This window comes from Scyliorhinus torazame, chromosome 6 (genome assembly GCF_047496885.1).
Source record: "Scyliorhinus torazame isolate Kashiwa2021f chromosome 6, sScyTor2.1, whole genome shotgun sequence".
Lineage (NCBI taxonomy): Eukaryota > Metazoa > Chordata > Chondrichthyes > Carcharhiniformes > Scyliorhinidae > Scyliorhinus > Scyliorhinus torazame.
The window spans coordinates 82,814,559-82,840,777 of NC_092712.1; the positions used below are offsets into that span (position 1 = coordinate 82,814,559).

The 26,219-nt window shown below is 42.6% G+C and overlaps 1 protein-coding gene across 5 annotated transcripts in view; it reads right to left on the reverse strand.

Annotated features, from left to right (window-relative positions):
• The window catches only part of waca (WW domain containing adaptor with coiled-coil a), a 175,723-nt gene that overhangs the window by 27,939 nt on the left and 121,565 nt on the right, over window positions 1–26,219 (reverse strand). For 4 of the 5 annotated variants that reach the window (XM_072508388.1, XM_072508386.1, XM_072508387.1 and 1 more), the window contains one exon: window positions 7,241–7,418. In XM_072508388.1, the coding sequence (XP_072364489.1) occupies window positions 7,241–7,418 (178 nt within the window). Of the gene's footprint in view, window positions 1–7,240; window positions 7,419–18,642; window positions 19,668–26,219 lie in introns of those variants that run through there. The other variant, XM_072508389.1, reaches the window with a different exon arrangement.

A 26,219-nucleotide genomic window follows, 5' to 3' on the forward strand; every position in this document is an offset into this window, starting at 1 on the left:
TTTTTAAGGAAGATGAGAGGAGACAGAGTGGGGTGAAGGGTTGGGGTTGTTAGAATTTAGTTCAGTCCGCACTGAGATTCAGGATAGTTAGAGCTGATCAGTGTCAGGATGTATTTTTGGATTTATTTTAAATTTAAATTTAGGGTACTTGAATTTCATAGAATTTACAGTGCAGAAGGAGGCCATTTAGCCCATCGACTCTGCACCGGCCCTTGGAAAGAGCACCCCACTTATGCCCCACGCCTCCACCCCATGCCCTTTATCCCCGTAACCCAACCTAACCTTTTTTGGACACAAAGGGCAATTTAGAATGGCCAATCCACCTAACCTGCACATCTTTGGACTGTGGGACGAAACCGGAGCACCCGGAGAAAACCCACGCACACACGGGAAAAACGTGCAGACTGCACACAGACAGTGACCCAAGCCAGGAATCGAACCTGGGACCCTGGTGCTGTGAAGCAACTGTGCTAACCACTATGCTACCTGTGATGAGAATGTCACTAAGAAACATTTGGCTGCTCATCTTACTGCAGTGATGTCAGAGTGTGGGTGGAGCTGAACTCTGACTCTGCTTCCAAGTTTCACTTTGAGAAAAGCTTCGGTGTGTCTGTGTTTTTTTGGTTTCGTTTCAGTGTTGGAGCTGGAGCCGGACAAAGCAGGTGTACTGTTGTTCTCTCTGCCATGAAAAGGCGATCTCTTGATCATTTGGTGAATTCAGAATTATAAATGTTCTTCGTAGTGAATTTAAACCTGATGTGCTTCTGTTAAAAGGTGTTTCTTTTGTCTTCTGGATGTTGTTTGGGAATTTATTAAAGATTACTTAGTGTTGTATTCTTTGGGGGTTGTATTTGAATTAATGGTTGCTAAGATGTTCATTGTATGTTTTAAAAAGGTTAACTTGAGTTCATAGAATAAACATTGTTTTGCTTTAAAAAATACTTTTCCATTTCTGCTATACCACACCTGTAGAGTGGGCCGTGTGCTCCCCATACCACAATCTATTAAAAGTTGTGGGTCAGGTGAACTCCATGATACACATTGGGGTTCTCTAAACCCTGGCCCATAACATACCGTGCTGTCCACTGATTTCTTTTTAAGAATCCTTTGATGGCCTGGGCAGATTTTGTATCCTGGGGAGGACTGGGTTGCTTCGGACTCCGGAGGTTGAGCTTTCTTTTGCTAGGGTCTCTGTCTATGTTCCTCTTTTGAGCTTTTAGAAGATGATGATTTGATAATGGTGTACGCGGAGGTAAGATTGGCTGATTGTGGTTGGATTGTTGAGGGGAGGGATTGATCTTCGTATCCTTTCTGTGATGTCTCCCCCAGGGGGGTTTTCTTTCTTTCCCTCTTCATCCAGGTGAGCAGGTTGCTGTTTCTGATCCTGGCCTGGGCCGGTGGTTTGGGGAGGCTATACTATTACTGTGTGGCAAATGCGGAGAAGGTGCGGGACTAGAATAGGGAGACGGAATCCTCATGGGTGCGGGTGGAGGTGGGTTTCTGCAAGATGTTAGGGCTGTGGGCGCTGCAACCGTTTGCTCCAGGGAAGTATTCAGGGAGTCCTGTGGTGGGAGCCAAGCTGATGATGGAGCAATTCCGGCAGCACTTTTAAGTTTAGGGCAGGCTCAAGGGTGATGCCGATAAGAGGGAATCATGGGTTTGAGCTGGGGAAGGTGGATGCGAGGTCCCGGGGATGGGAGGAGACGGGTGAAGTAGATGAAGGATCTGTTTTTGGAGGGGCGGTTTGCAAGCGGCGGGGGTGGGAGGGGGGAGATAAGGTGTCCATGGAAGGGATTAAAGGCAAGTGGAGGAGTTGGGAATGACGTTGGAAAAGGGATTATGGTGCAAGGTGCTGTGGGAGGTTAATGCCTCAACCTCGAGGCTGAGAGTGATTGAATTAAAAGTGGGCACTGGGCACACTTAACGAAGGCAAGCATGACCCAGGTGTTTGAGGGGTGGAGGATAGCTGCGAATCATGTGGGAGGGGGCCCAGCTAATCACGTTCATATGTTCTGCTCCTGCCTAAAGTTGGAGAAATTTTGGGGGTGGTTTTTAGCATCATGTCAGAGGTCCTACACGTGGATTTGGAGCCTGGTCCCCTGAAGGCCATATTCGGCATGTCAGACATGCTGGAATTGCAAACAGGTGCGGGGGCGGATGTCTTAGTCTTTACCTCGTTGGTCACTCACAGGCGGGTCCTGTTGGGGTGGAGGTCAGCTTCTCCCCCGTGCCATTGTGTGGCTGGGGGATCGAATGGAGTCCTGTACTTGGAGACAGTGAAATTTGCTATGAGAGGGGCAGATGAGGGATTCCACAAGAGATGGGATTTATAGACAATAGACAGTAGAACATTACAGCGCAGTACAGGCCCTTCGGCCCTCGATGTTGCGCCGACCTGTGAAACCAATCTAAAGCCCATCTACACTATTCCATTATCATCCATTGTTTATCCAATGACCATTTAAATTCCTTAATGTTGGCGAGTCCACTACTGTTGGAGGCAGGGCATTCCACACCCCTACTACTCTGAGTAAAGAACCTACCTCTGACATCTGTCCTATATCTATCTGTCCTATATCTATCTCCCTTCAATTTAAAGCTATGTCCCCTCGTGCTAGCCATCACCATTCGAGGAAAAAGGCTCTCACTGTCCACCCTATCCAATCCTCCGATCATCTTGTATACCTCAATTAAGTCACCTCTTAACCTTCTTCTCTCTAACGAAAACAGCCTCAAGTCCCTCAGCCTTCCCTCATAAGATCTTCCCTCCATACCAGGCAACATCCTGGTAAATCTCCTCTGCACCCTTTCCAATGCTTCCACATCCTTCCTATATTTGTTTATCTTACACCTTGGAGATTTGGTTGCTGTTAAAGAGTGGGTGGGAGTTTGTGTTTTATTTTTTGCAAAAATGTTGAAATGTTGAAAATGTCAATAAAAATATTTTTAAAAAAACAATAGCAGGCCTAAGGATTGAGAATGTTTTAGAAGCGAACAAGGTGCCACAAATAAGTTGATAGAAGAGCGTGAGAGTAAACTAGGCAGGATTATAAAAACATTTTAAGAGCTTTTGCAGATCTATTCAAAGGAAAAGAGTAGCTAAATATTGGTCCCACAGAAGCAGAGACAAGAGAAATTATTGTGGGGAATGACGAAATACAAGAACAAATATTTTGTGACTGTCTTCACAGTAATAGACATAAGTTGCATACCAGAAATAGACGGGGAAAATAGAGTAATTAGTATCACCATTGGAAACAAACTTTAGGTAAAATCCAACAAATCCCCAAAACCCAATGGGGTCTAATCCTGGGATGCCAAATGAGAAAGCTGCAGGAATAATGGATGTGCTGGCTCTGACTTTCCAAAATTACGTTAACGGTCTCAGCAAATTGCAAATTATTTACGAAAGGGAGAGAAAAACGGACCTACAGATCAGTTTGCCTGACATCAGACAAATAGTGGAATTATTAATTAAGGCACTCTTAATACACTGTGAGAAGTAGTATTAGAACAAGTCAACATGGTTTTACAAAAGGAAAATTCTGCTTGACAAATTTATTTAAGTTTTTTGACGATGTAATTAGCTGGGTAGGGATAGGGGAACTAGTAAATATTGGATTTCCAAATGTCATTCGATAAGATACCACAAAAAGTTAACACACAAGTTAAGGGCTCATGGAGCTGGTGATAATAGCATGGATGGAGGATTGGTTAATGGCCAGGAAGCAGACAATAGGGATAAGTGTGTCATGTGAATGTCGCTTTAAGAAAAGTATGCTTTATCAAATGACTGCAGTGATGTCATTGTGTGGGTGGAGCTGGGCTCTGCTCTGCTTTTTACTTTTGTTTTGTGCTGAAAGCTGTTTTGGCTCTGTTTAGTTTCGCTTTCAGTTGGAGAGCTGCATTTGAACCAAACAGATGTGTATGGTGCTCCCTTTCTGCAATCTAAAGAATCTCTCCAGATCACTTGATGATTTCAAAGTAATACCTGTTTCTGTAAGGAATGCAAACCTACTGTCTTTGTTAAAAAGTGGTGTGGCTTATGGATGTTGTTAGGAAAGTTGCTTACGGTTACTTATCGAGTACTGTATCTTTTTGGGGGGTTATCAGGGTTGGTAGTTGGTAAGATGTTTACTGTGTGTTTATAAAATGTTAACTGGATTCATAGAATAAACATTGTTTTTGTTTAAAAATACTTTTAGTTCTCTGTTGCATCACACGTAAAATGGGCCCTTGTGCCCCCATAAGCAAAATCTATTAAAAGTTGTGGGTCAGGTGAACTCCATGAGATACTTTGGTGTTCTCTAAACCCTGGCCTATAAGTGGGATATTTTTAAGTTGGGGTGCTGTGACTGGTGGAGTGCCACAAGGATCAGTGCTGGAGTCTCAGCTGTTTCCAATCTATATATCCATATATTTTTATAAATTTAGAGTATCCAATTATTTTTTCCCCCAATTAAGGGGCAATTTAACATGGCCAATCCACCTACCTTGCACATCTTTGGGTTGTGGGGATGAAATCCACACAAACGGGGGGGATGTGCAAACTCCACAGACAGTGACCCAGGGCCAGGATTGAACCCTGGTCCTCAGTGCATGAGGCAGCAGTGCTAACCACTGCACCGCCCTATTTACAATCTCTATTAACCACTGAGACAAAGCGACAGAGAAGAATGTATTGCTGCAAACTTGGATCCAAAGGTAGATGAGAATACAAGCTGAAAGGAATAAACAAAGGTGCTGAAAAGAGATATAGCGAGGTTTAGTGAGTGGGGAACGAGGTAGCAGATGGAGTACATTAGGCAACTCAAGATTTTTCCTTTTGGTCTTAACAACAGAAAAGCAGAAATTTATTAAAGGTGTAAAACTTGTAATGGTTGATGTTGAGAGACATGGGTATACTTGTAACAAGGAATATTAAAAAATAGCATACAGGTACAGCAAGCTGTTAGGAAGACAGATGACATGCTGGCCTTTACTGCAAAAACATTGGTAGTACATGAATAGGGAGAAGTCTTGCTATAATACCACAAGGCTTTGGTGAGTCTGGCCCAAAGTACAGTGCAATTATGATCACTGAAATTAAGGAAGGGCATACTTGCTTTGGATGCAGTACAACACAAGGTTCCATAGATTGGCACGAGAGGGATTTCTGATGAGAACCTAAATAAATTGGGTCTATATTCCCCTGAGTTTAGAAGAATGAGGGATGACCTCATTGCAGCATTAAGATTGTAAAGGGGTTTGACAGGTTAGATACTGAAATTGTTTTCCCTGGCTGAAGAATCTAGAACAATGAAGCATTGTTTCAGGATAAGGGGCTAATCATTTACTTCTTCGTACTTCTCTGGATTCTCTACTCCAGAGGGGTGTAGATGCACCATCATTGAATATATTTAAGGCAAAGATAGATAGTATTTTGGTCTGTCAGGTAATCAAACCACATGGGGAGCAGGTAGGAAAGTGGACTTGATGCCCAAGATCATATTGAATGGTGGAGCATGTTCAATGGGCCATATGGTCTTCTCTTGCTCCTATTTCTTATGTTGCTAGGGATTGCATGACCCCACTTTGCCCACTCCCTAGACCTCCACCATTTTAGTACAGGGGAGGCAGTGGCGAAGTGGTATTGTCGATGGACTAGTTCTCCAGCTACCCAAGGAGATGCTCCAGGGCAGGTGGGATTTGAACCCGGGTCACCAGAAATAAAATTCTGGAATTAAAAGTCGATGCTGACCATGAAACCATTGTCAATTGTCGTAAAAACCCATCTGGTTCACTGATGTCCTTTAGGGAAGGAAATCTGTCATCCTTACCTGGTCTGGTCTACATGTGACTCCAGACCCAGAGCAATGTGGTTGACTGCTATATGCCCTCCGGGATGAGCAATAAATGCTGGTCCAGCCAGCCATGCCCACATCCCATGAACGAATAAAGAAAAAAATAGAGTTTATAATTTTATTGAGTTCACGTTCTAGTACAGCATTTTACTGTGATTAATGAACAACATGGAACATTGCGCGGGTAGGAAATATCCTGGCAACTAAACATGACAAAGCCCACTCAGCTAACAAATGCTCCATCAGCCTCCTTGCAATCGAGTAAAATGATAGGAGTCACCAACACTGGCATTAAGTAGCACTTGTTTACCAAAAAACCTGCTCATTATCACCCAGTTTGGGATCAAACAGAATTACACTATTCCGGATTTCATCACAGCTTTGATCCAGACTTGGCAGCAAGAGTTGAATGTTGGAGAAATTTGACTGCCAAAGAGCCCCAGCGAAACTGAAATCAATAGTGGTCGAGGAAATATACAGGAAAAGGAATGAAAAATGAATGAAAATCGCTTATTGTCACAAGTAGGCTTCAAATGAAGTTACTGTGAAAAGCCCCTAGTCGCCACATTCCGGCGCCTGTTCGGGGAGGCTGGTACGGGAAGAGTAGGTCATTCAACCCTCAAGCCTGTTCTGCCATTCATTTAAATCATGGTTGCTCTGGATCCTTATTCCATCCTTCTGCTGTGGCGCTATATCCCTTCAATCCAAGGGCTAACAAATTCTATCAAACAAAATTAAGAAATTATTAATTACTGTGGCTATTAAACTTTCTTTTCATTTAATGAACATGTCAGATGAATAATTTGCTCAATTGCACAGGATTCTGAAGTTATATAAATTACACTTGCAGTGGGCACCATAACTGTACTGCACTAACTTTCTCACATACCTAACACTCACTAATGCTGTCTGAACTTGACAGAGTTATGAGGCTGTTAAGAATATTTTGCGCAAGGATAATGATAACACCGCCTGTTCCAATTCAGCAAACACTTTACAGAACAGTTAAATTTTGCAGGACCACCACATTTAGTGTAATAAGTATACATTTTCTGCATAGTTGCTGAAACAAGCCCATTTAAAACATGCCATAATATCATGAACAAATCTACACATATTATGTGATGAGACATTGTAAATGAATAAGTCCAAAGCCAAGATTGTGAGCTCTACTCAAAAAACAATTTTAGATTGCCATGTCCTTTGATAGCCTACAAATTGGATAAATAATTGAAATTTTACTGAGAAAATAGTTATGTCAGTAGACCAAAATTCATGAAGCAACAGACTGCAGAGCAAAGACAAGCCAAACCTATTCCAAAGCATGAATTTCCTTGAAGTAGCTCCTAACAGAGTTTGTATAAGCTATTTCAAAACAAAAACAGCTATGCACTTACTTGCTTTTCCGCATGTTCAGCAGGCCAACCTTGAACATGCTTTATAAGGTTTTCATTGAAGTGCGCTGCTAGTGTCGGCGTCAATGAACACGAGGTGCGTGCAGATGTGGCTGACGGTACCGAAGATCCAACGTTACTTGCAATGTGATTTGGACTTGGTGATGGACTTCTCTGGTTGCTGTAAAATTTGAAATAGTTATGTTTCACACAAATTTTACGGACCTTTCAAAAAATGCATTTGATATCACTAAAATTATGAAAAACTATTTTCCTTGGAGCAAAAGAATTACAGCTTCCAAATTTTGTCACTGGACTTTTCAAATGACTGCAAAGTGAAATTTTTGCTGAAAAAAATTACATTACAACAATAAAAGTGAACAATTGCATTCTATGACGGAAAAGATGTTTGCATTCGGAAACTTGTCGGGGAAAATAAATTGACTATCAATGTCAACTACTGAAAGAGCGCTACACAACTAGAGGAACCATCATCTGGGTGAGACTTTAAACCATGGCCCCATCTGGCCACACAGGTGGTGCAAAAGATCCAATAGTACTATTTCAAAGATCATCCAAGGGAAGCTTTTCCTGTTGCCCTAGCTAATATTCATTCTTCAAAACCAAAACCAGGTTATATGGTCCTCATGTTGTGGGACCTTGCTATTCGTAAACTGGCTGCCATGTTTTCTACAGTACAATACTGATGATACCTCGTAACCTTACTTACCTTGTTGTAACGCGTTTTGGGATGTTGAGATTGTGAAAAGTGCATATAAATGCAAGTCTTGGTTTCTGATAAGATATCCTACAAGGTGAAAATTTGATTCATATATATCTTCATCAACCAACACAAACCTGCAATCATGAACTTCATTTGAAAGACTTGTTGCTTTGTCTAATTGCCTCAGGAATTCCATTCCATCTGCTCACTTTTTATAGACCACTTAATACCTTGTTTCCTCTCACCGCCAACTGTACTATTTATTTAGACTTTAAAAAAATGAAATCTCAGCTCCTGTTCATGCATGTCTTCACAAACTCCGAACTGCTAACGCCATCACCTGGGCGCAAATATTGATGAACTTTTCTCATAATTACTTTAGCAATACAACTTTAGATATAGCAGTATACTCGTTCAGACTTGAATTAATCCCACCATCTGCACCAAAACAATTTACGAACACAAAAAAATCTATTTCACATTTGGAAAACTTTAGTTCCAAATACTGGCATAAAGCCAAAATTAGTAAGCATTATTTAATGCAAAGATAACATGTCAGATAACTAATCATACAGGTTGAGGCCACATCAATATTTTTAAAACTATCCAGACGCACTAATTGTAGCACTATAATCCTGAGATTAATTAAGTATGCATATGTCAGTGATCAAAACTGCCATCTTCTGGCTCAGCATTAAACAAATTAGTGCGCAAAACTGCCTCCAGTTTTCTGACGTGGTTACCATTGAGATAGCTATATTTAGGAATCCAATGAGGAATAGGAAATCTGAATTTGGAAACTATTGTTTTAACAAGCTTCCACAGTACTGATATTCAATGTAATTATCCTGACATCTTGAAAATATGATCTGTCTATCAAGACTTTCATGCACATCTAGCGTAAGAATAAAGGTTCAAGTTCATGCACACATCCCCTGCCAAAGCCTGGAATATAGTTCACGTCAGCGCACTAACTATGACCATCAAACGGGACAAGAAACATGCAAAAGAAATGTGCAGAAGCCAAATCTCAAAATGCTAATGGTAAAACATAATTCTTCATCCACACTAAATGTAATGCTTGCTGAGTTTCTTGGAACCAAATGTTTGACATATTTCCACTTAACACACATATACCTCTAGCTTCATTGTTGGAAATGTGAATCATTGTTCAGGAACTGAGTAAATCTAGAATTGTTTTTAATATACCATTGGCAGCAACATCAACTTGCATATATGTAGCACCTTCAATGTAATCAAAGTGTCCAAGGAGTGCAATCAGACCAAAGGACGAAAGGTAGAGATGTCAAAAGATTGAGGGAAGGAATTACTGAGCTTAGGGCCTAGGCTCTGATGGCAGGCCTGCCAACAATAAAACAGCAGCTGCACAAGAGGCCAGGCAGAAGGTGCCTGGAGATCTCAAGAGGGTTGAAGGGCTGGTGGAGATTACACCCAGTCAGTTGGGAATGTGAGGGCATGGTGGAATTTGAAACCAGGATAAGAATTTTTAAATTTGACATGTTGCCAGACTAGGTCATGAAGCAAAAGGGTGATGAGTGAATGTGATTCGATTAGAGTTGGGTTGCGGGTAAAATAATTTTGAATGAGCTCAAGATAAATAGGGAATGGAAGGCTTGCCAGAGATTTTTAAGTCAAAGCATGGGTTAGGGTTTCAGCAGCAGATGCAGAGTGGAGACTGACAATCTTACAGATCTTAGAGGGTAGTCTTGATTGTGGTATGAGTAAATCATGAGAAGTTAATTTTGGGGTCAAATACTGAACAAGGTTCTCCAAGTTAACATGTTCATAAAATGCCTGGCCAAGCAGAGTGGATACATCATTTTTGTTCAAAGAAAGCAAAACCATTCTTCAATTTTGGCAGGTGTCAAGCTACCACGGAAACATCGGCTTTGATGACAAGGGACAAGTGTGACCAAAGTGGCTTATAGTAAAATGTGCAGTCAAATTTATTTGTTCCAAAAGACGTCAATAAAAACCAAGAGAAACAAATAACGAAGGGTTAATATTTTTCAAATGCAAGAACAAACTACAGCTTCACTCCTTTAATACTTATAATAATGGGAATCCAATGACTGTCTCAAAGGCATTTCATTAACTTGGAAGAAATGTTTTTATTGTAACCAGCTCAGTCTGGTCCAGCAGTATTTGAAGGCAATAAGGAACACAAACATTTTAGACCAGGCAGCACGGTAGCACAGTGGTTTGCACAGTTGCTTCACAGGTCCAGGGTCCCAGGCTTGATTCCCGGATTAGTTCACTGTCTGTGCGGAGTCTGCACACCCCCCCCCCCCCGCGTTGGTTTCCTCCGGGTCCGACACTCTGACAGCTACCAAACATTTGTCAGATACAGTATTGTCAAGCCATTGCAGATTCTGGACAGTGACTTTTCCAACCCAGAGTTTCAGAATTCGAACGGTCATCAATAAATAATGATGGGGAAACGTTATTTGTTTCTATGAGACATTTAAAATACATATACTGACATAAAAGTGTGATCTAAATTAAGAAAACAAAAAAGGTTTGAGAGAAGGAAAATTGTTACAGTTCCAGGTAGACAACGAAAAAGAGAGCATACAGTTTGAGTGTTGAGAAGGACATTCCATCAGATCAAGCAAGCATGCCTGAAATCTGTGCGCCAGTGTACGCTGTCCTCCAAGCAGCTGCACTGGGAGAAATCACCGCAAATCTCCTTCTGAAATGTGTCTTTGCAAAAAAGGCCTAGAAAGAGATGCGATGGTTTTTTGTCAAGGTTCATCCCAAGCAGCGCTGTGCTCCAGACTGTTCCCATTGATGCAAAATGAGTAAATATCAACTGCTGCTGGAGGATCAACTCGGTGAGTGCCCCCTTTTGATCTGTCCAAAACTTGTTGGTTCTCCAGTGTAAAGAGTTACCCACGACCAAGTGTTGCAAACGTCATATTCCAAAGTCCAGGACCACATGCTGAGGAACAGATTGAGGCACTGGGGAGAAGTCACTGTTTAAGACCTTTCCACCATAGCAAGGGACTAACCATGTAGAACTCCACAGCATGTATGCTTGTTATTGCATGTATACAATAATTGCAATTGTGTTGAGATGCCAAAATGTGCAACATGATCTATGGGGAAAAGTTAATTATTGCACTATTTATAGTGTTCAATTTGAAATATTTTGGAATCAACTTTAGATATTTTATGAATAAAGCATACATTTGGGAAGGGGGGGGGGGGGGGAAGAGCATGAATCTGACTTTGAGATTTTGCAGTTGTGTCCAGAATTAAATCAAATAGATTTTTAAAGCCATTTTTCACAAAACTGAATTTTTCTCAAGGCACAGAACATCAACTTTCACTGCGACTGATATGCTTCCAATTTGATGACCCACCTCAAATTTATAAGTGATTAATAACTTCATTGAATCATTTTTTCCAAAATGGAACTTCAGGTTATTGCTGCAGTTACATTTACCAGCAGATGGCAGCAGCCATGCAATAATGCTCATTGCAAAGCAATACAACTGCATTTAATCGGTTTGTTTCTAGTTGCAAATCCATGTGCAATGCTATGCTTCTGAACAGAAGCACAAGTAGAGCCTTAAAAATATTCAACGATGAAGCATTGACAACCTGCAGGGAGGAGGATTCCAAAGATTTACAACACTTTGAGCGAATAAAATTTTCATCGGTTTTAAATAATTGGCCTTTTATGCCCCATCTATTTGATTACCCAGTGCAGTTATGGAAAACAAGTTCTGTGTTTATCATTTCATTAGGGTCACCTCTCATTCTTCTAAGCTGCAGAAAATGTAGGCCCCATTTACTCAGGCTCTCATCAAAGTACAACTCTCTCATCTTGGGTGCCAATCTCGTGAACCTTCACTCTACCGCTTCCAAGGGAAGTGTATTCTATTTTCAAATATGGAGACCAAAACTGCACAGAATAACAAAGAACAAAGAAAAGTACAGCAAAGGAACATGCCCTTCGGCCCTCCAAGCCAGTGCCGACCATGCTACCTTCTCCACCTGTGTTGCCCCTTTCAGTGACCTATGGACCTGTACACCTAGATCTCTCTGACTTTCCATACTTCCTGGGTCCATATCCCTCTATTCCCATCCTATTCATGTATTTGTCAAGATGCCCCTTAAATGTCACTATCGTCCCTGCTTCCACTACCTCCTCCGGTAGTGAGTTCCAGGCACCCACTACCCTCTGCGTAAAAAACTTGCCTCGTACATCTACTCTAAACCTTGCCTCTCGCACCTTAAACCTATGCCCCCTAGTAATTGACCCCTCTACCCTGGGGAAAAGCCTCTGACTATCCACTCCGTCTATGCCCCTCATAATTTTGTAGACCTCTATCAGGTCTCCCCTCAACCTCCTTCGTTCCAGTGAGAACAAACCGAGTTTATTCAACCGCTCCTCATAGCTAATGCCCTCCATACCAGGCAACATCCTGGTAAATCTCTTCTGTGCCCTCTCTAAAGCCTCCACATCCTTCTGGTAGTGTGGTGACCAGAATTGAACACTATACTCCAAGTGTGACCTAACTAAGGTTCTATACAGCTGCAACATGACTTGCCAATTCTTATACTCAATGCCCAGGCCAATGACGGCAAGCATGCCATATGCCTTCTAGACTACCTTCTCCACCTGTGTTGCCCCTTTCAGTGACCTGTGGACCTGTACACCTAGATCTCTCTGACTTTCAATACTCTTGAGGGTTCTACCATTCACTGTATATTCCCTACCTGCATTAGACCTTCCAAAATGCATTACCTCATATTTGTCCGGATGAAACTCCATCTGCCATCTCTGCGCCCAAGTCTCCAAACAATCTAAATCCTGCTGTTATCCTCTGACAGTCCTCATCACTATCTTCAATTCCACGAACCTTTGTGTCGTCTGCAAACTTACTGATCAGACCAGTTACATTTTCCTCCAAATCATTTACATATACTACAAACAGCAACGGTCCCAGCACTGATCCCTGCGGAACACCACTAGTCATAGCCCTCCAATTAGAAAAGCATCCTTCCATTGCTACTCTCTGCCTTCTATGACCTAGCCAGTTCTGTATCCACCTTGCCAGCTCACCCCTGATCCCGTGTGACTTCACCTTTTGTACTAGTTGACCATGAGGGACCTTGTCAAAGGCCTTACTGAAGTCCACATAGACAACATCCACTGCCCTACCTGCATCAATCATCTTTGTCACCTCCTCGAAAAACTCTATCAAGTTAGTGAGACACGACCTCCCCTTCACAAAACCATGCTGCCTCTCACTAATACGTCCATTTGCTTCCAAATGGGAGTAGATGCTGTCTCGAAGAATTCTCTCCAGTAATTTCCCTACCACTGAAGTAAGGCTCACCGGCCTGTAGCTCCCTGCATTATCCTTGCTACCCTTCTTAAACAGAGGAACAACATTGGCTATTCTCCAGTCCTCCGGGACATCACCTGAAGACAGCGAGGATCCAAAGATTTCTGTCAAGGGCTCAGCAATTTCCTCTCTAGCCTTCTTCAGTATTCTGGGGTAGATCCCATCAGGCCCTGGGGACGTATCTACATTAATATTTTTCAAGACGCCCAACACCTCGTCTTTTTGGATCTGAATGTGACCCAGGATATCTACACACCCTTCTCCAGACTCAACATCTACCAATTCCTTCTCTTTGGTGAATATTGATGCAAAGTATTCATTTAGTACCTCGCCCATTTCCTCTGGCTCCACACAGATTCCCTTGCCTATCCTTCAGTGGGCCAACCCTTTCCCTGGCTACCCTCTTGCTTTTTATGTACGTGTAAAAAGCCTTGGGATTTTCCTTAACCTGGACAGCACGGTAGCATTGTGGATAGCACAAGTGCTTCACAGCTCCAGGGTCCCAGGTCCGATTCCGGCTTGGGTCACTGTCTGTGCGGAGTCTGCACATCCTCCCAGTGTGTGCGTGGGTTTCCTCCGGGTGCTCCGGTTTCCTCCCACAGTCCAAAGATGTGCAGGTTAGGTGGATTGGCCATGATAAATTGCCCTTCGTGTCCAAAATTGCCCTTAGTGTTGGGTGGGTTACTGGGTTATGGGGATAGGGTGGAGGTGTTGACCTTGGGTAGTGTGCTCTTTTCAAGAGCCGGTGCAGACTCGATGGGCCGAATGGCCTCCTTCTGCACTGTAAATTCTATGATATGATGAACCCTATTTGCCAATGACTTTTCGTGACCCCTTCTAGCCCTCCTGACTCCTTGCTCAAGTTCCTTCCTACTTTCCTTATATTCCACACAGGCTTTGTCTGTTCCCAGCCTTTTAGCTCTGACAAATGCCTCCTTTTCCTTTTTGACGAGGCCTACAATATCTCTCGTTATCAAAGGTTCCCGAAAATTGCCGTATTTATCCTTCTTCCTCACAGGAACATGCCGGTCCTGAATTCCTTTCAACTGACACTTGAAAGCCTCCCACATGTCAGATGTTGATTTACCCTCAAACATACGCCCCCAATCTAGGTTCTTCAGTTCCCGCCTGATATTGTTATAATTAGCCTTCCCCCAATTTAGCACATTCACCAGAGGTCCACTCTTATCCTTGTCCACCAGCACTTTAAAACTTACTGAATTGTGGTCAGTTCCCGAAATGCTCCCCTACTGAAACTTCTACCACCTGGCCGGGCTCATTCCCCAATACCAGGTCCAGTACAGCCCCTTCCCTAGTTGGACTGTCTACATATTGTTTTAAGAAGCCCTCCTGGATGCTCCTTACAAACTCTGCCCCGTCTAAGCCCCTGGCATTAAGTGAGTCCCAGTCAATATTGGGGAAGTTGAAGTCTCCCATCACCACAACCCTGCTGTTTTTACACTTTTCCAAAATCTGTCTACCTATCTGCTCCTCTATCTCCCGCTGGCTGTTGGGAGGCCTGTAGTAAACCCCCAACATTGTGACTGCACCCTTCTTATTCCTGATCTCGACCCATATAGCCTCACTGCCCTCCCGTAGTACAGCTGTGATATTCTCCCTAACCAGTAGCGCAACTCCACCACCCCTTTTACATCCCCCTCTATCCCGCCTGAAACATCTAAATCCTGGACCGTTTAGCTGCCAATCCTGCCCTTCCCTCAACCAGGTCTCTGTAATGGCAACAACATCATAGTTCCAAGTACTAATCCAAGCTCCAAGTTCATCTGCCTTACCCGTAATACTTCTTGTATTAAAACATGTGCACTTCAGGCCACCAGACCCGCTGTGTTCAGCAACTTCACCCTGTCTGCTCTGCCTCAGAGCCATACTGTCCCTATTCCCTAGTTCTCCCTCAATGCTCTCACCTTCTGACCTATTGCTCCCGTGCCCACCCCCCTGCCATACTAGTTTAAACCCTCCCGTGTGACACTAGCAAACCTCGCGGCCAGGATATTTATGTCTCTCCAATTTAGATGCAACCCGTCCTTCTTGTATAGGTCACACCTGCCCCGGAAGAGCTCCTAGTGGTCCAGATAACGGAAACCCTCCCTCCTACACCAGCTGTTTAGCCACGTGTTTAGCTGCTCTATCTTCCTATTTCTAGCCTCACTGGCACGTGGCACAGGGAGTAAGCCCGAGATTACAACCCTAGAGGTCCTGTCTTTTACCTTTCTGCCTAGCTCCCTGAACTCCTGCTGCAGGACCTCATGCCCCTTCCTGCCTATGTCGTTAGTACCAATATGTACAACGACCTCTGTCTGTTTGCCCTCCCCCTTCAAGATGCCCTCTACCCGTTCAGAGACATCCTGGACCATGGCACCAGGGAGGCAACATACCATCCTGGAGTCTCTTTCACGTCCACACAAGCGCCTATCTGTGCCCCTGACTATAGAGTCCCCTATGACTATTGCTGTTCTGCGCTTTGACCCTCCCTTCTGAACATCAGAGCCAGCCGTGGTGCCACTGCTCTGGCTGCTGCTGTTTTCCCCTGATAGGCTATCCCCCCGACAGTATCCAAAGGGGTATACCTGTTCGAGAAGGGGACCACTGTGATACCACCAAATTATTTTACCTTTGTAGTAAGATGCATTATTCTTATCGTCGGCGCCGTGAGGCAACAGTGCTAACCACTACACCACCGGTACCGCCCGTATTCATGTCCCTAATTTTATGTACACTTTGCCAATTTTCACACAGCTCAGGTAATAATCCAGAGATTATTTTCTGTTGGCTTGTTTTAATGCTGCTTCCAGGGCCCAACTGATTGCCGTGGTCCCCAACAAGGGATGAAACATACGAATCAGGATTTGTTTTTGCCACAAATAAGCCCTCATTCCAGTGAACCTTTACTGCATCACTGACACACACTAATGTTCTTCTTTTACTGGGGTGCTTAGAATTACCTAGTTGATGGCTTGCATAAAATCGCCATTACATCTTTGCTTTTTTGTGGAATTCTCCGACAGACAAAACAAACATTTTTATAGCTGTTTCTAAACTGTACTTTGACGATTCATGTATCTGTGGATCTCTATTCATCCCTGCATAACATAAGGAGTAGGCCATTCAGCCCCTCAAGCCTGCTACGCCATTCAATAACAGCACAGCTGATCAGATCGTGGGCTTAAGTCTACTTTCTGTCAGCCCTCCACAACCTTTTTCAATCTACAAGGGAGTCATTCTACCCCAACACATCACTGAATATATTTAACGACCCAGCCTCCACTGCCTCTGTGATAGAAAATTCCAAAGATAATAGAGAATAAATTCCTCATCACGGTCTTAAATGGAAGAAGCCTTATTTTGAAACTTTTGTCCCCAAGTTCTCGATTCCCCAGGAGGATAAAATCCTCAGCACCTACCCTGCAAGTCTCCTCAGAATCTTGTTTCAATAAGATCACCTTCCATTCTTCTCAACTCCAATGAGCACAGCCAACCTGCTCAATCTTTACTTCCAAGACAACCCAGTCATCAGAGAAATCAACCAAGCGAATCTTCTCTTTACTCTTTCCAATGCATGTATATCTCTCCTTAAATAAGGAGATCAAAACTGTATGCAGTACTTTGGTTTAATCTCACCAATGCCCTCTACAGTTGTAGCAAGACTTTCCTACTTTGATAATCTATCCCCCTTGCAGTAAAGGCTAACATTCAGTTTGCCACCCCAATTATTTGTTGTAATTGCATGCTAACTTTGTGATTCATATAAGAGGACATCCCGATCCCTCTTCAGAACACCATTCAGCAGTCTCCCTCCATTAAAAATATATTCATTTTCCACCAAAGTGATCAAACCCATTCTCCCACATTGTTCTGCCATATTTTTGCCCAATCACTTAACCTTTGTAGACTCTTTGTATCCTCCTCCTTAACGCTCCTTCCTACCAGTCTTTGTATTATCAGCAAATGTGATCTCATTGAAACATATAAAATTCTTACAAGGCTTCTTGGAAGATAGCTGCAGGAAGGTTCTTTCCCCTGCGTTTGACAGGGGAGCTCAAACCAAGGGACAAGGGTACCAGTGATATGGAATTGCTTCAGTCAGAGGGTGGTAAACCATTCGAATTCTCTACCCCTGGAGTGTTGTGGAAGCTCAGTCATTGATTCAGAGACTGATCGATATCAAAGTTATCAAGAGATATGGGGATGAAGGGGAAAAATGGCATTGAGGTAGAAGATCAGCCATGATCTCGTTTAACAGCAGAGTAGGTTAAATCAGACAAATGACCTATTCCTGATCCTTTACATGTTATTTGGCCTAACCAGTCCATGTCCCACTCAAGCCTCCTCCCATCCTTCCTAACCTTCAGCGTAACCCTCTACTCCCTTACCCCTCATATGCACAAATGTCCCCTTAATGCATCCATACAATTTGTTACAATGCATCTGTGGTTGCGAGTTCCACATTGTTACCAATCTCTGGGTAAAGCCATTCCTTCTGAATACCCCATTTAATTTCTTGGAGTCATCTTATATTGACAACATCAAGTTGTCTTTCCACTAGTGGAAATACTCTGGACTACTGTATCAAAGCCTTCCATAACATTGAAGTCTTTTAGGTTGACTCTTTTATATCACCTCCCAAGATAAACAAAGGTTTAACATTAGTTCCAAATATCCTCTCCACTTTTCAAGTCCCTCTGGAAATAAACTACAATGCTTGGTATGCTGTACTTATGACCTCTGTCACAACTTTGCGATTTGCTGCACTCAACACCAGGTATCAATTTTTGCAAATTGATTTAGCTGTTTTCTTTGAAGTGTGAACTTGCATAGTATTTATGAATACTTTATAATTGTGTTTGAATAGCGATAGAACTTAGAATTTAGGGATAATGCAGGATAGGTAGTATGTCTTTGAATTAACTGCCTTTGCCAAACCCAAAATATACAAATTGTGCTTTTGTCAAATTCAAGGTAGGGAAGGATAAGTTGGGTAAAAAGACTGCAACTTCCATTTGTGGACGAATGTTGAAAACCTATAATACAGTTTTGATAGAGTGCACATGATTATGACAGGTTTCGGTAAGGTTCGCAAAGAAACCATTGTCTGATGGTGGGCGGAGTATTAGGTGAGGCAGATTTAAACTTTTGGGGCGAGATATGGCGGGTGGGGAAGAGAGAGTGTCCACAAGCACACCATTAGTGTAAATGTGTATGTAATTTAGTCATCAAAATGGACTATGATTTACCTTCACTACTGTAAGACCCAAAATAAAACAAAACCAGGCTTCTTCCAATAAACTTAGAATGATTGATTTATTATAAAACAAAAAACTTATTTTTTTCAAAACGTGGCAGGAACTTCTTAACACAACTTGTAATCTGGAAAATGTAATTATCTAACTATCTATCCCTTTTAAAATTCCCCAGCACACACACACACCAAATACAAAGGAAAAACAATTAGGATCTCTGCAGAGATGGGCAATTAAAGACTATATATAAAAAGGGAAGAAGTGGGCAGCACGGTAGCATTGTGGATAGCACAATTGCTTCACAGCTCCAGGGTCCCAGGTTCGATTCCGGCTTGGGTCACTGTCTGTGCGGAGTCTGCACATCCTCCCCGTGTGTGCGTGGGTTTCCTCCGGGTGCTCCGGTTTCCTCCCACAGTCCAAAGATGTGCAGGTTAGGTGGATTGGCCATGCTAAATTGCCCTTAGTGTCCAAAATTGCCCTTAGTGTTGGGTGGGGTTACTGGGTTGTGGGGATAGGGTGGAGGTGTTGACCTTGGGTAGGGTGCTCTTTCCAAGAGCCGGTGCAGACTCGATGGGCCGAATGGCCTCCTTCTGCACTGTAAATTCTATGATAATCACAGGGTTTCGACATCATCGATCTGCAGCTCTCGTGTGAGGACAGGTCTCTCGTCCCAATAAATGCTTGTACATTCTCACCAACAGAGTTTCAGCGTAGAGAAGAATAAAGGCGGATCAATTCTTCTTGTCTCAGCCTCTTGGGTTTCCAAATATAGGCAAGTTCCACTGAGATGAGGATTCCGAGATGGATACTGGAACTGCATGTTTCAGGCAAGGCAAGGAGCACACGAGCTGGGCAGCTTTCCCCCTCCTCAGTTCATTCCCATCTGAGTTCAAAACAACTCATCTTCGTCAGGTGCTTTCCAATAAATCACCAGGGCCTCTGTTTCGAAAAAGTTTTTCTTCTTCCAGCCATTAAAGTAGTTACTGTTCAGATAAGCAAATAACTCTCCCCCTCGGTGATTTCTTAGAAAAGGCATACTTGCTCCAAGTCCAAGGTGAATTTATGACCTTTTTAAAAAAAAAAAAATCCCAGTTTCCAAATAACGCAATGTCCTTCCAAATTTTAAAAAGAAAATACAGTTCTTGAAGATATGGTTTCCCAACAAGCAGAAATGAACAACAATTTCAAAATGAAATTCGATGCATACTTATAGCAAAAGACCTGTGCTAGTGGGATAAAGTAGAGGAATGGGAAGACTGAAACATTCTACAGAGACCAAGCATGGACGAGGTAAACCAAATGACCTCCTTTTATCAATAATAATGTGATAGCATGATAAAATTCCTGAGCATGCAGAAATACAGGACTAACCAATTTTTTTTTTTTTAAATCACTGATTAAATTTAGGTTAAAAGAATTGAGTTGATGAAGTTTTGTATGGATTTTTAAAAAGTATTCAAATACAGGTCTCAGAAGAGGCTGTTAAGTAAAATTCAGGTGCAGACTATAGGGGGAAATGTAACTGTATAGATAGAAAGTTGATTGATGAACGGGTTAGAGTGGAGGTAAATGTTCCTTGTCATATGCCTGGGAGGAATAGCAGCATGCCATCAATTTAAGGGAAGCGTGTATTCAACAACTGCACATTTCAAATACGTACTCCAAGTGATTTTTAATGGATTTGGTGTGGCAAATGAGATGACAGGTAAGTCTCCAATTCCTTGGTGAGCCATTTCACGATATGTTTGAGAAGTGGAACATTACTTCTTCGCCTCAATACCAGAGCACTAACAGTCTTGCTGAAAGAATGATTCAGATGGTGAAATTCCCAATTCTCAAAAGTAGACGGACCAAGCAAGATCCAAACATTACAATATTATATTGGAGAATGACAACTTGGAAGTACAAATATTCGGTCACCGGCAGAGCTCATGTTTGGCAGACAAGTGCATACCAATCTACTGACTCTTACCCATTCCACTCTCTCAGAAACAAGACAGCAACTTTTAAAACTGCAAGAGAAAATGACCACGGTGCACAATTAAAATACAGGGAGAGAATTGCCAAGATTACATTTGGGACAACACATTCACATCCAGACTCCCACAGGAGATACACAGGAGCCAGCCGAGGGGACAAAGACTGGGTCAGAATCAAAGTCCAATCAAGTCATTACACACAAAGAGGCAATGGTGTGATGTCACAGAGTGTCATGAGAATGCCGCTTTAAGAAATGTTTGGCTGCTCATGTTACTGCAGCGATGTCAGAGTGTGGGTGGAGCTGAGCTCTGGTTCTGCTTTTTAGTTTCACTTTGAGAAAAAGCTTGGGTGTGTCTGGGTTTTTTCCAGTGAGCTGCAGCTGAAGTTAAACAAAGAGCTGTCCTGTTGATCTCTGCCATCCAAAGACTATCTCTGGATCATTTGGTGAATTCAGAATTATAAATATTCTCAATAATGAATGTGAACCTAATGTGCTCCTGTTTAAAGGTTTGTTAAGTCTTTTGTATGTTAAAAGGACAGCTTAAAGGATTACTTAGCGTTGTATTCTTTGGGGGTTATCTTTGAATTAATGGTTGCTAAGATATCCACTGTTTGTTTTAAAAAGGTTAACTTGAGTTCATAGAATAAACATGGTTTTGTTTTAAAACATACTGGTCCATTTCTGCTGTACCATGCCTGTAGAGTGAGCCGTGCGCTCCGCATACCACAATCTGTTAAAAGTTGTGGGTCAGGTGAACTCCATGACACACTTTGGGATTCTCCAAACCCTGACCCATAACACAGCGAACAAATCAGATTCACTCCAGCTCCTTAACCACTGTGCAGTCCTAGTGCACCTTGGATCAATGTCCCAAAAGCAATCTCTTTCTTTTTTAAATTTAGAGTACCCAATTATTTTTTTTCCAATTAAGGGGCAACTGAGGTCCAATCCACCTGCACATCTGTGTTGTGAGCGTGAAACCCACGCAGACACGGGGAGAATGTGCAAACTTCACACGGACAGTGACCGGGATTCGAACCTGGGTCCTAAGTGGCATAGGCAGCAGTGCTAACCACTGGGCCACATGCCACCCCTCAAAAGCAATCATGAGCAATGTCCACGAAAGCCAATCCAATAGATCATTGTGAGCAATACAAGTAGATGGGTGCTTTGTCTGGGAGGAAACCAACCTACATTCCGATCCCAAACCTGAATGATCTCCCTGGCAACCCTGGTGCCTCAGGCCTTCTCCCCATTTTCATACAGCATGGACATGATAGGCTGAAGGGCCTCTTCTTGTGCAGTAAAATCGATGACTCTATAAACCTCCCTACAAGGTAACCAAAACAAAATCTAGACGCACTAGTGGATTACCTCAATGCTTGCGAAATTCAGATTCACCAGTCCCATACACTGAGTATACTCAATTGGACGGTGGAGCAAGTACCTAAAACATTTTTTAAAGGGGGGGGGGGGTTGCTGTTGTAATATGCCTTTAAGGGATGGCCCCACACCACCATTTTAGGAAGACATGTGATCCAAACTCCGTTTCTCTTCGACCTGGAGTAGAATATAGACACACAGCCTTGCTATTGATATTTTCAAGCTTTTGTCCATGCAGGTCTGTTCACATGTGCCTAGCATTAATAAATGAATAATGTGTTTCCACAATCCCTTATGAGTGATTGGTGCCTTTATATCATTACCACACATAATAAATGTATAATTTTCAAATTGGATATTTTGAAGCAATGCAGTGCAAGGATCATTATTGGATTTAAGACTTGCTGCTTATCAATCTGGAATATACCCAAATCCTATTGCCTTCAAAAATAATGATAAATAATGTATACATACTAGAATCATAAAAGGTTTACGGTACAGAAAGCAACCACTTGGCCCATCATATCTGCATCGTCCATAAAACAAGGCACCCAGCCGAACCCCACTTTGCAGCATTGGTCTGTAGTCCTAAAGATTACAGCTCTGGAGATACATATTCAAGCACCTTTTAAATGAGTTGAAGGTTTCTGCCTCTACCACCCTTTCAGGCAGTGAATTTCAGATCCTCTCAACTCTTTGGGTTAATAAGAATTTCCTCACCTCTCTTCTAATCTTTCTACCATTCACTTGAAATCGAAGACCCCTGTCACTGACCTCTCTGCTAAAGCAAATAGGCCCTTCCGGTCCAGTCTATTCAGGCCCCTCAATTTTATACATCTCAATCAAATCTCACCTCAGCCTCCTCTGTTCCAAAGAAAACAACCCCAGCTTATCCAATCTTTCCTCATAGCTGCAACTTTCCAGTCCTAGCAACATCTTGCATATCTCCTGTGTGTCCTCGCGAATCCTGTGTGTCCTTTCTGTAACGAGGGGACCAGAGCTGCACACTGTACTCAAGTTATGGCCTAACTAATGTCTCATATACTTCCTGCACACCTTCCCTGCTCTTATATTCTATATCTCGGCCACTAAGTGGAAGGATTCCACATGCCTTTTTAACCACCTTATCAAACTGTCCAGTTACCCTGAGATCCGTGAACATTCTCTCCAAGGTCCCTTGCTTCCTCGACACATCTTAGCTTTCTGTGATTTATTCTGTTATCCTCTGCGTTATTTGACCTCAAATGCAGCATCTCCCATTTCTCTGGGTTGAATTCCAATTGCCACTTTTCGAACCATTGGTATCTTCCTGCAGTCGTAACAATCCTCCATGCTATCAAACGTGCGCCCAATGTTTGTGATGTCTGAAAACTTCTTGATCATTCCCCCTATATATTTACTCCAAATCATTAATATATCCACAGAAAGCAGGAGACCTGCAGAAACGCATTGGAAAGTCTTTCAGCCACAAAAACATCCATTAACAATGACCTCTTCATTTCGGTCACAGCCAATTTTGTAACCAGCTTCCGACATTCCCCTGGATCCTGTGGGCTTTTTAAAAAAACAATCAGTCATGCGGGGCCTTGATCAAAACCTTGCGAAAATCCATGCAGACTACATCAACTACACTACCCTCATGAATCCTCCTCGTCACTTCATCAAAAAGTCAATCAAATTAGTCAGACACCACTTTCCTTCAATAAATCCATACGGACTGTTCTTGATTAATCCGTGCCTTTCTCAATGACAATTTATCCTGTTCCTCATAATTGATTTCAATAATTTGTTCACTAACGTGGTCAAACTAGACTGCAATAATTCGGTCCAGCCCTCGTTCCCTTTTTAAACAAAGGTGCAATGCTCGCAGACCTCCAATCCTCCAGCTCCAGACTTGTACTCAAGTCAGGATTGGAAAATAATGGTCAGACCCTCCACAATTTCCTCTCTGGCTTATTTTAACAGCCTGGGTTACATTTCATCTCCCCCTGGTGATTTATCCGCTTTCAAGGATGCTCATCCCCTTAACCACAGAACCACAGGATTGCTACTGTGTAGGGCAGTAATAGGAATTTTAACCACCTGAAATATTAACTGGAATAGTTTTAGAATGAAAAGAATGAAGGGAACAGAATTATTTTGGTGTGTTCAAGAGAACCTTTATGGCCAATGTGCAGGGCTAAAGCATGGGAATGGCACTATGTCATGATGCTCATTTGGCGAGCCAGTGCAGACACAATGGGCCAAATGATCACTCCCACCAAAATGCTCTGCCACTATCACTCGTTAAACCTGGCTAGCTTCATTTCCTGTGACAAAGTCCAGAACTGCATTCCCTCTTGTTAGCCTTGCTACATATGGACCATAAATGTTCCCCTGAATGCACCCAAATAATTCTGTTCCTTCTGTTAACGATCCCAGTTAATATTTTAGCTAGTTAAAATTCTATACTGTTGCCTGACTTTTTGTTGGACTTCTCAAGAGGTTCACCTACAGATTGGTCTTCTATCTCCCACTTACACTCCCAGTTGTGTGATTTACCCTTTTTTCTTCCTAAACTCAATCCATATAGTCTCAATTGACGATCCTTCGAACACCACCCCTACTATGCTCGTTAATAGTAAAAAGACAGGGGTGAATTTAATTTGCAAAATTCAAGCACATGGTCTTATGAGTGCAACAAAGCACAAATTTGTGCCATGAAATTCAATGATAATCTATGATTAATCTAGGACAAAGGCTCGGCACAACATCGTGGGCCGAAGGGCCTGTTCTGTGCTGTATTTTCTATGTTCTATGAGTCAATAGACCATAACAATGTCAAACTAAGTTTAATTTTGCACTTGAAACAAATATTTTATATAGCATTTGGATGTGAGGAATACTATCTTCAAATTATGTAATAATACAAAAACTTGGCATCCAGTGAGGGAGACCATGTGAAACACGTCATCAGAACGGATAAACAGAGCAAGGTCCAATTTAAAGTGGCTAAGTGTGAGGTAACATTGTGGAAAATGGCTGTACAGCAACCTTCATCATGAAATGTTTCAAGGCTCTTTACGGGAGCATTTGGACAAGAGTGCATAGATAGTCTGCGTCATGTCGTAAAAAGCATCAAGGTGGATATGTCACCCAGACCTAATGGGATCTACCCAGAGTACCGAGGGAGGAAAGGGAGGAAATTGCTGGTGCCTCAACAGAAATCTTTGTATCCTCATTGGCTACAGGTGAGTTCCAATTGGACTGGAGAATAGCCAAAGGTGTTCCTTTGTTTAAGAAGGGTAGCAGGGATAATCCAGGGAATTATAGGCTGCTGAGTCAGTGGTAGGGAAATTGGGGAGGATTCTTAGGGACCAGATTTACTCACATTTGGAAACAAATGGACTTATTAGTGCTAGGCAGTATGGTTTTGTGAAGGGGAGGCCGTGACCCACAAACTTGATCGAGTTATTTGAGGAAGTGACGAAAATGATTGATGAAGGAAGGGCATGGACTTCAGTAAAGCCTTTGACAAGATCCCTCATGGCAGACTGATACAAAAGGTGAAGTCACACGTGATCAGAGGTGAGCTGGCAAGATGGATACAGAACTGGCTCGGTTACGGAAGGCAGAGGGTAGGAGTGGAAGGGTGTTTTTCTGAATGGAGGGCTGTGAGTAGTGGTGTTTCGCAGGCATCAGTGCTGGGACCTTTGTTGCTCGTATATATAACTAATTTGGAGGAAAATGTAGCTTCTCTGATTAGTAAGTTTGCGGACGACATAAAGGTTGGTGGAATTGCTGATAGTGATGAGGATTGTCAGACGATACAGCAATATATAGATTGGTTGGAGGCTTGAGCAGAATAATAGCAGATGGAGTTTAATCCAGACAAATGTGAGGTAATCCATTTTGGAAGATGTAATACAGGTAGGAATTATACAGTAAAGGCCAGACCCCTACGAGTATTGACAGGCAGAGAGATTCGGGCATACAGATCACTGAAAGTGGCAACGCAGGTGGATATGGTAGCCAAGAAGGCATATGGCATGCTTACTTTCATCGATCGGGTCATCGAGTATAAAAATTGGCAAGTTACGCTGCAGCTGTACAGAACCTTAGTTAGTCCACACTTTTGAGTACTGCGTACAATTCTGGTCACCACACTACCAGAAGGATGTGGAGGCTTTGGAGAGGGTACAGAAGGGGTTTACCAGGTTGTTGCCTGGTCTGGAGGGTATAAGCTAAAAGAGGAGTGGTTGGATCAACTCGGAGT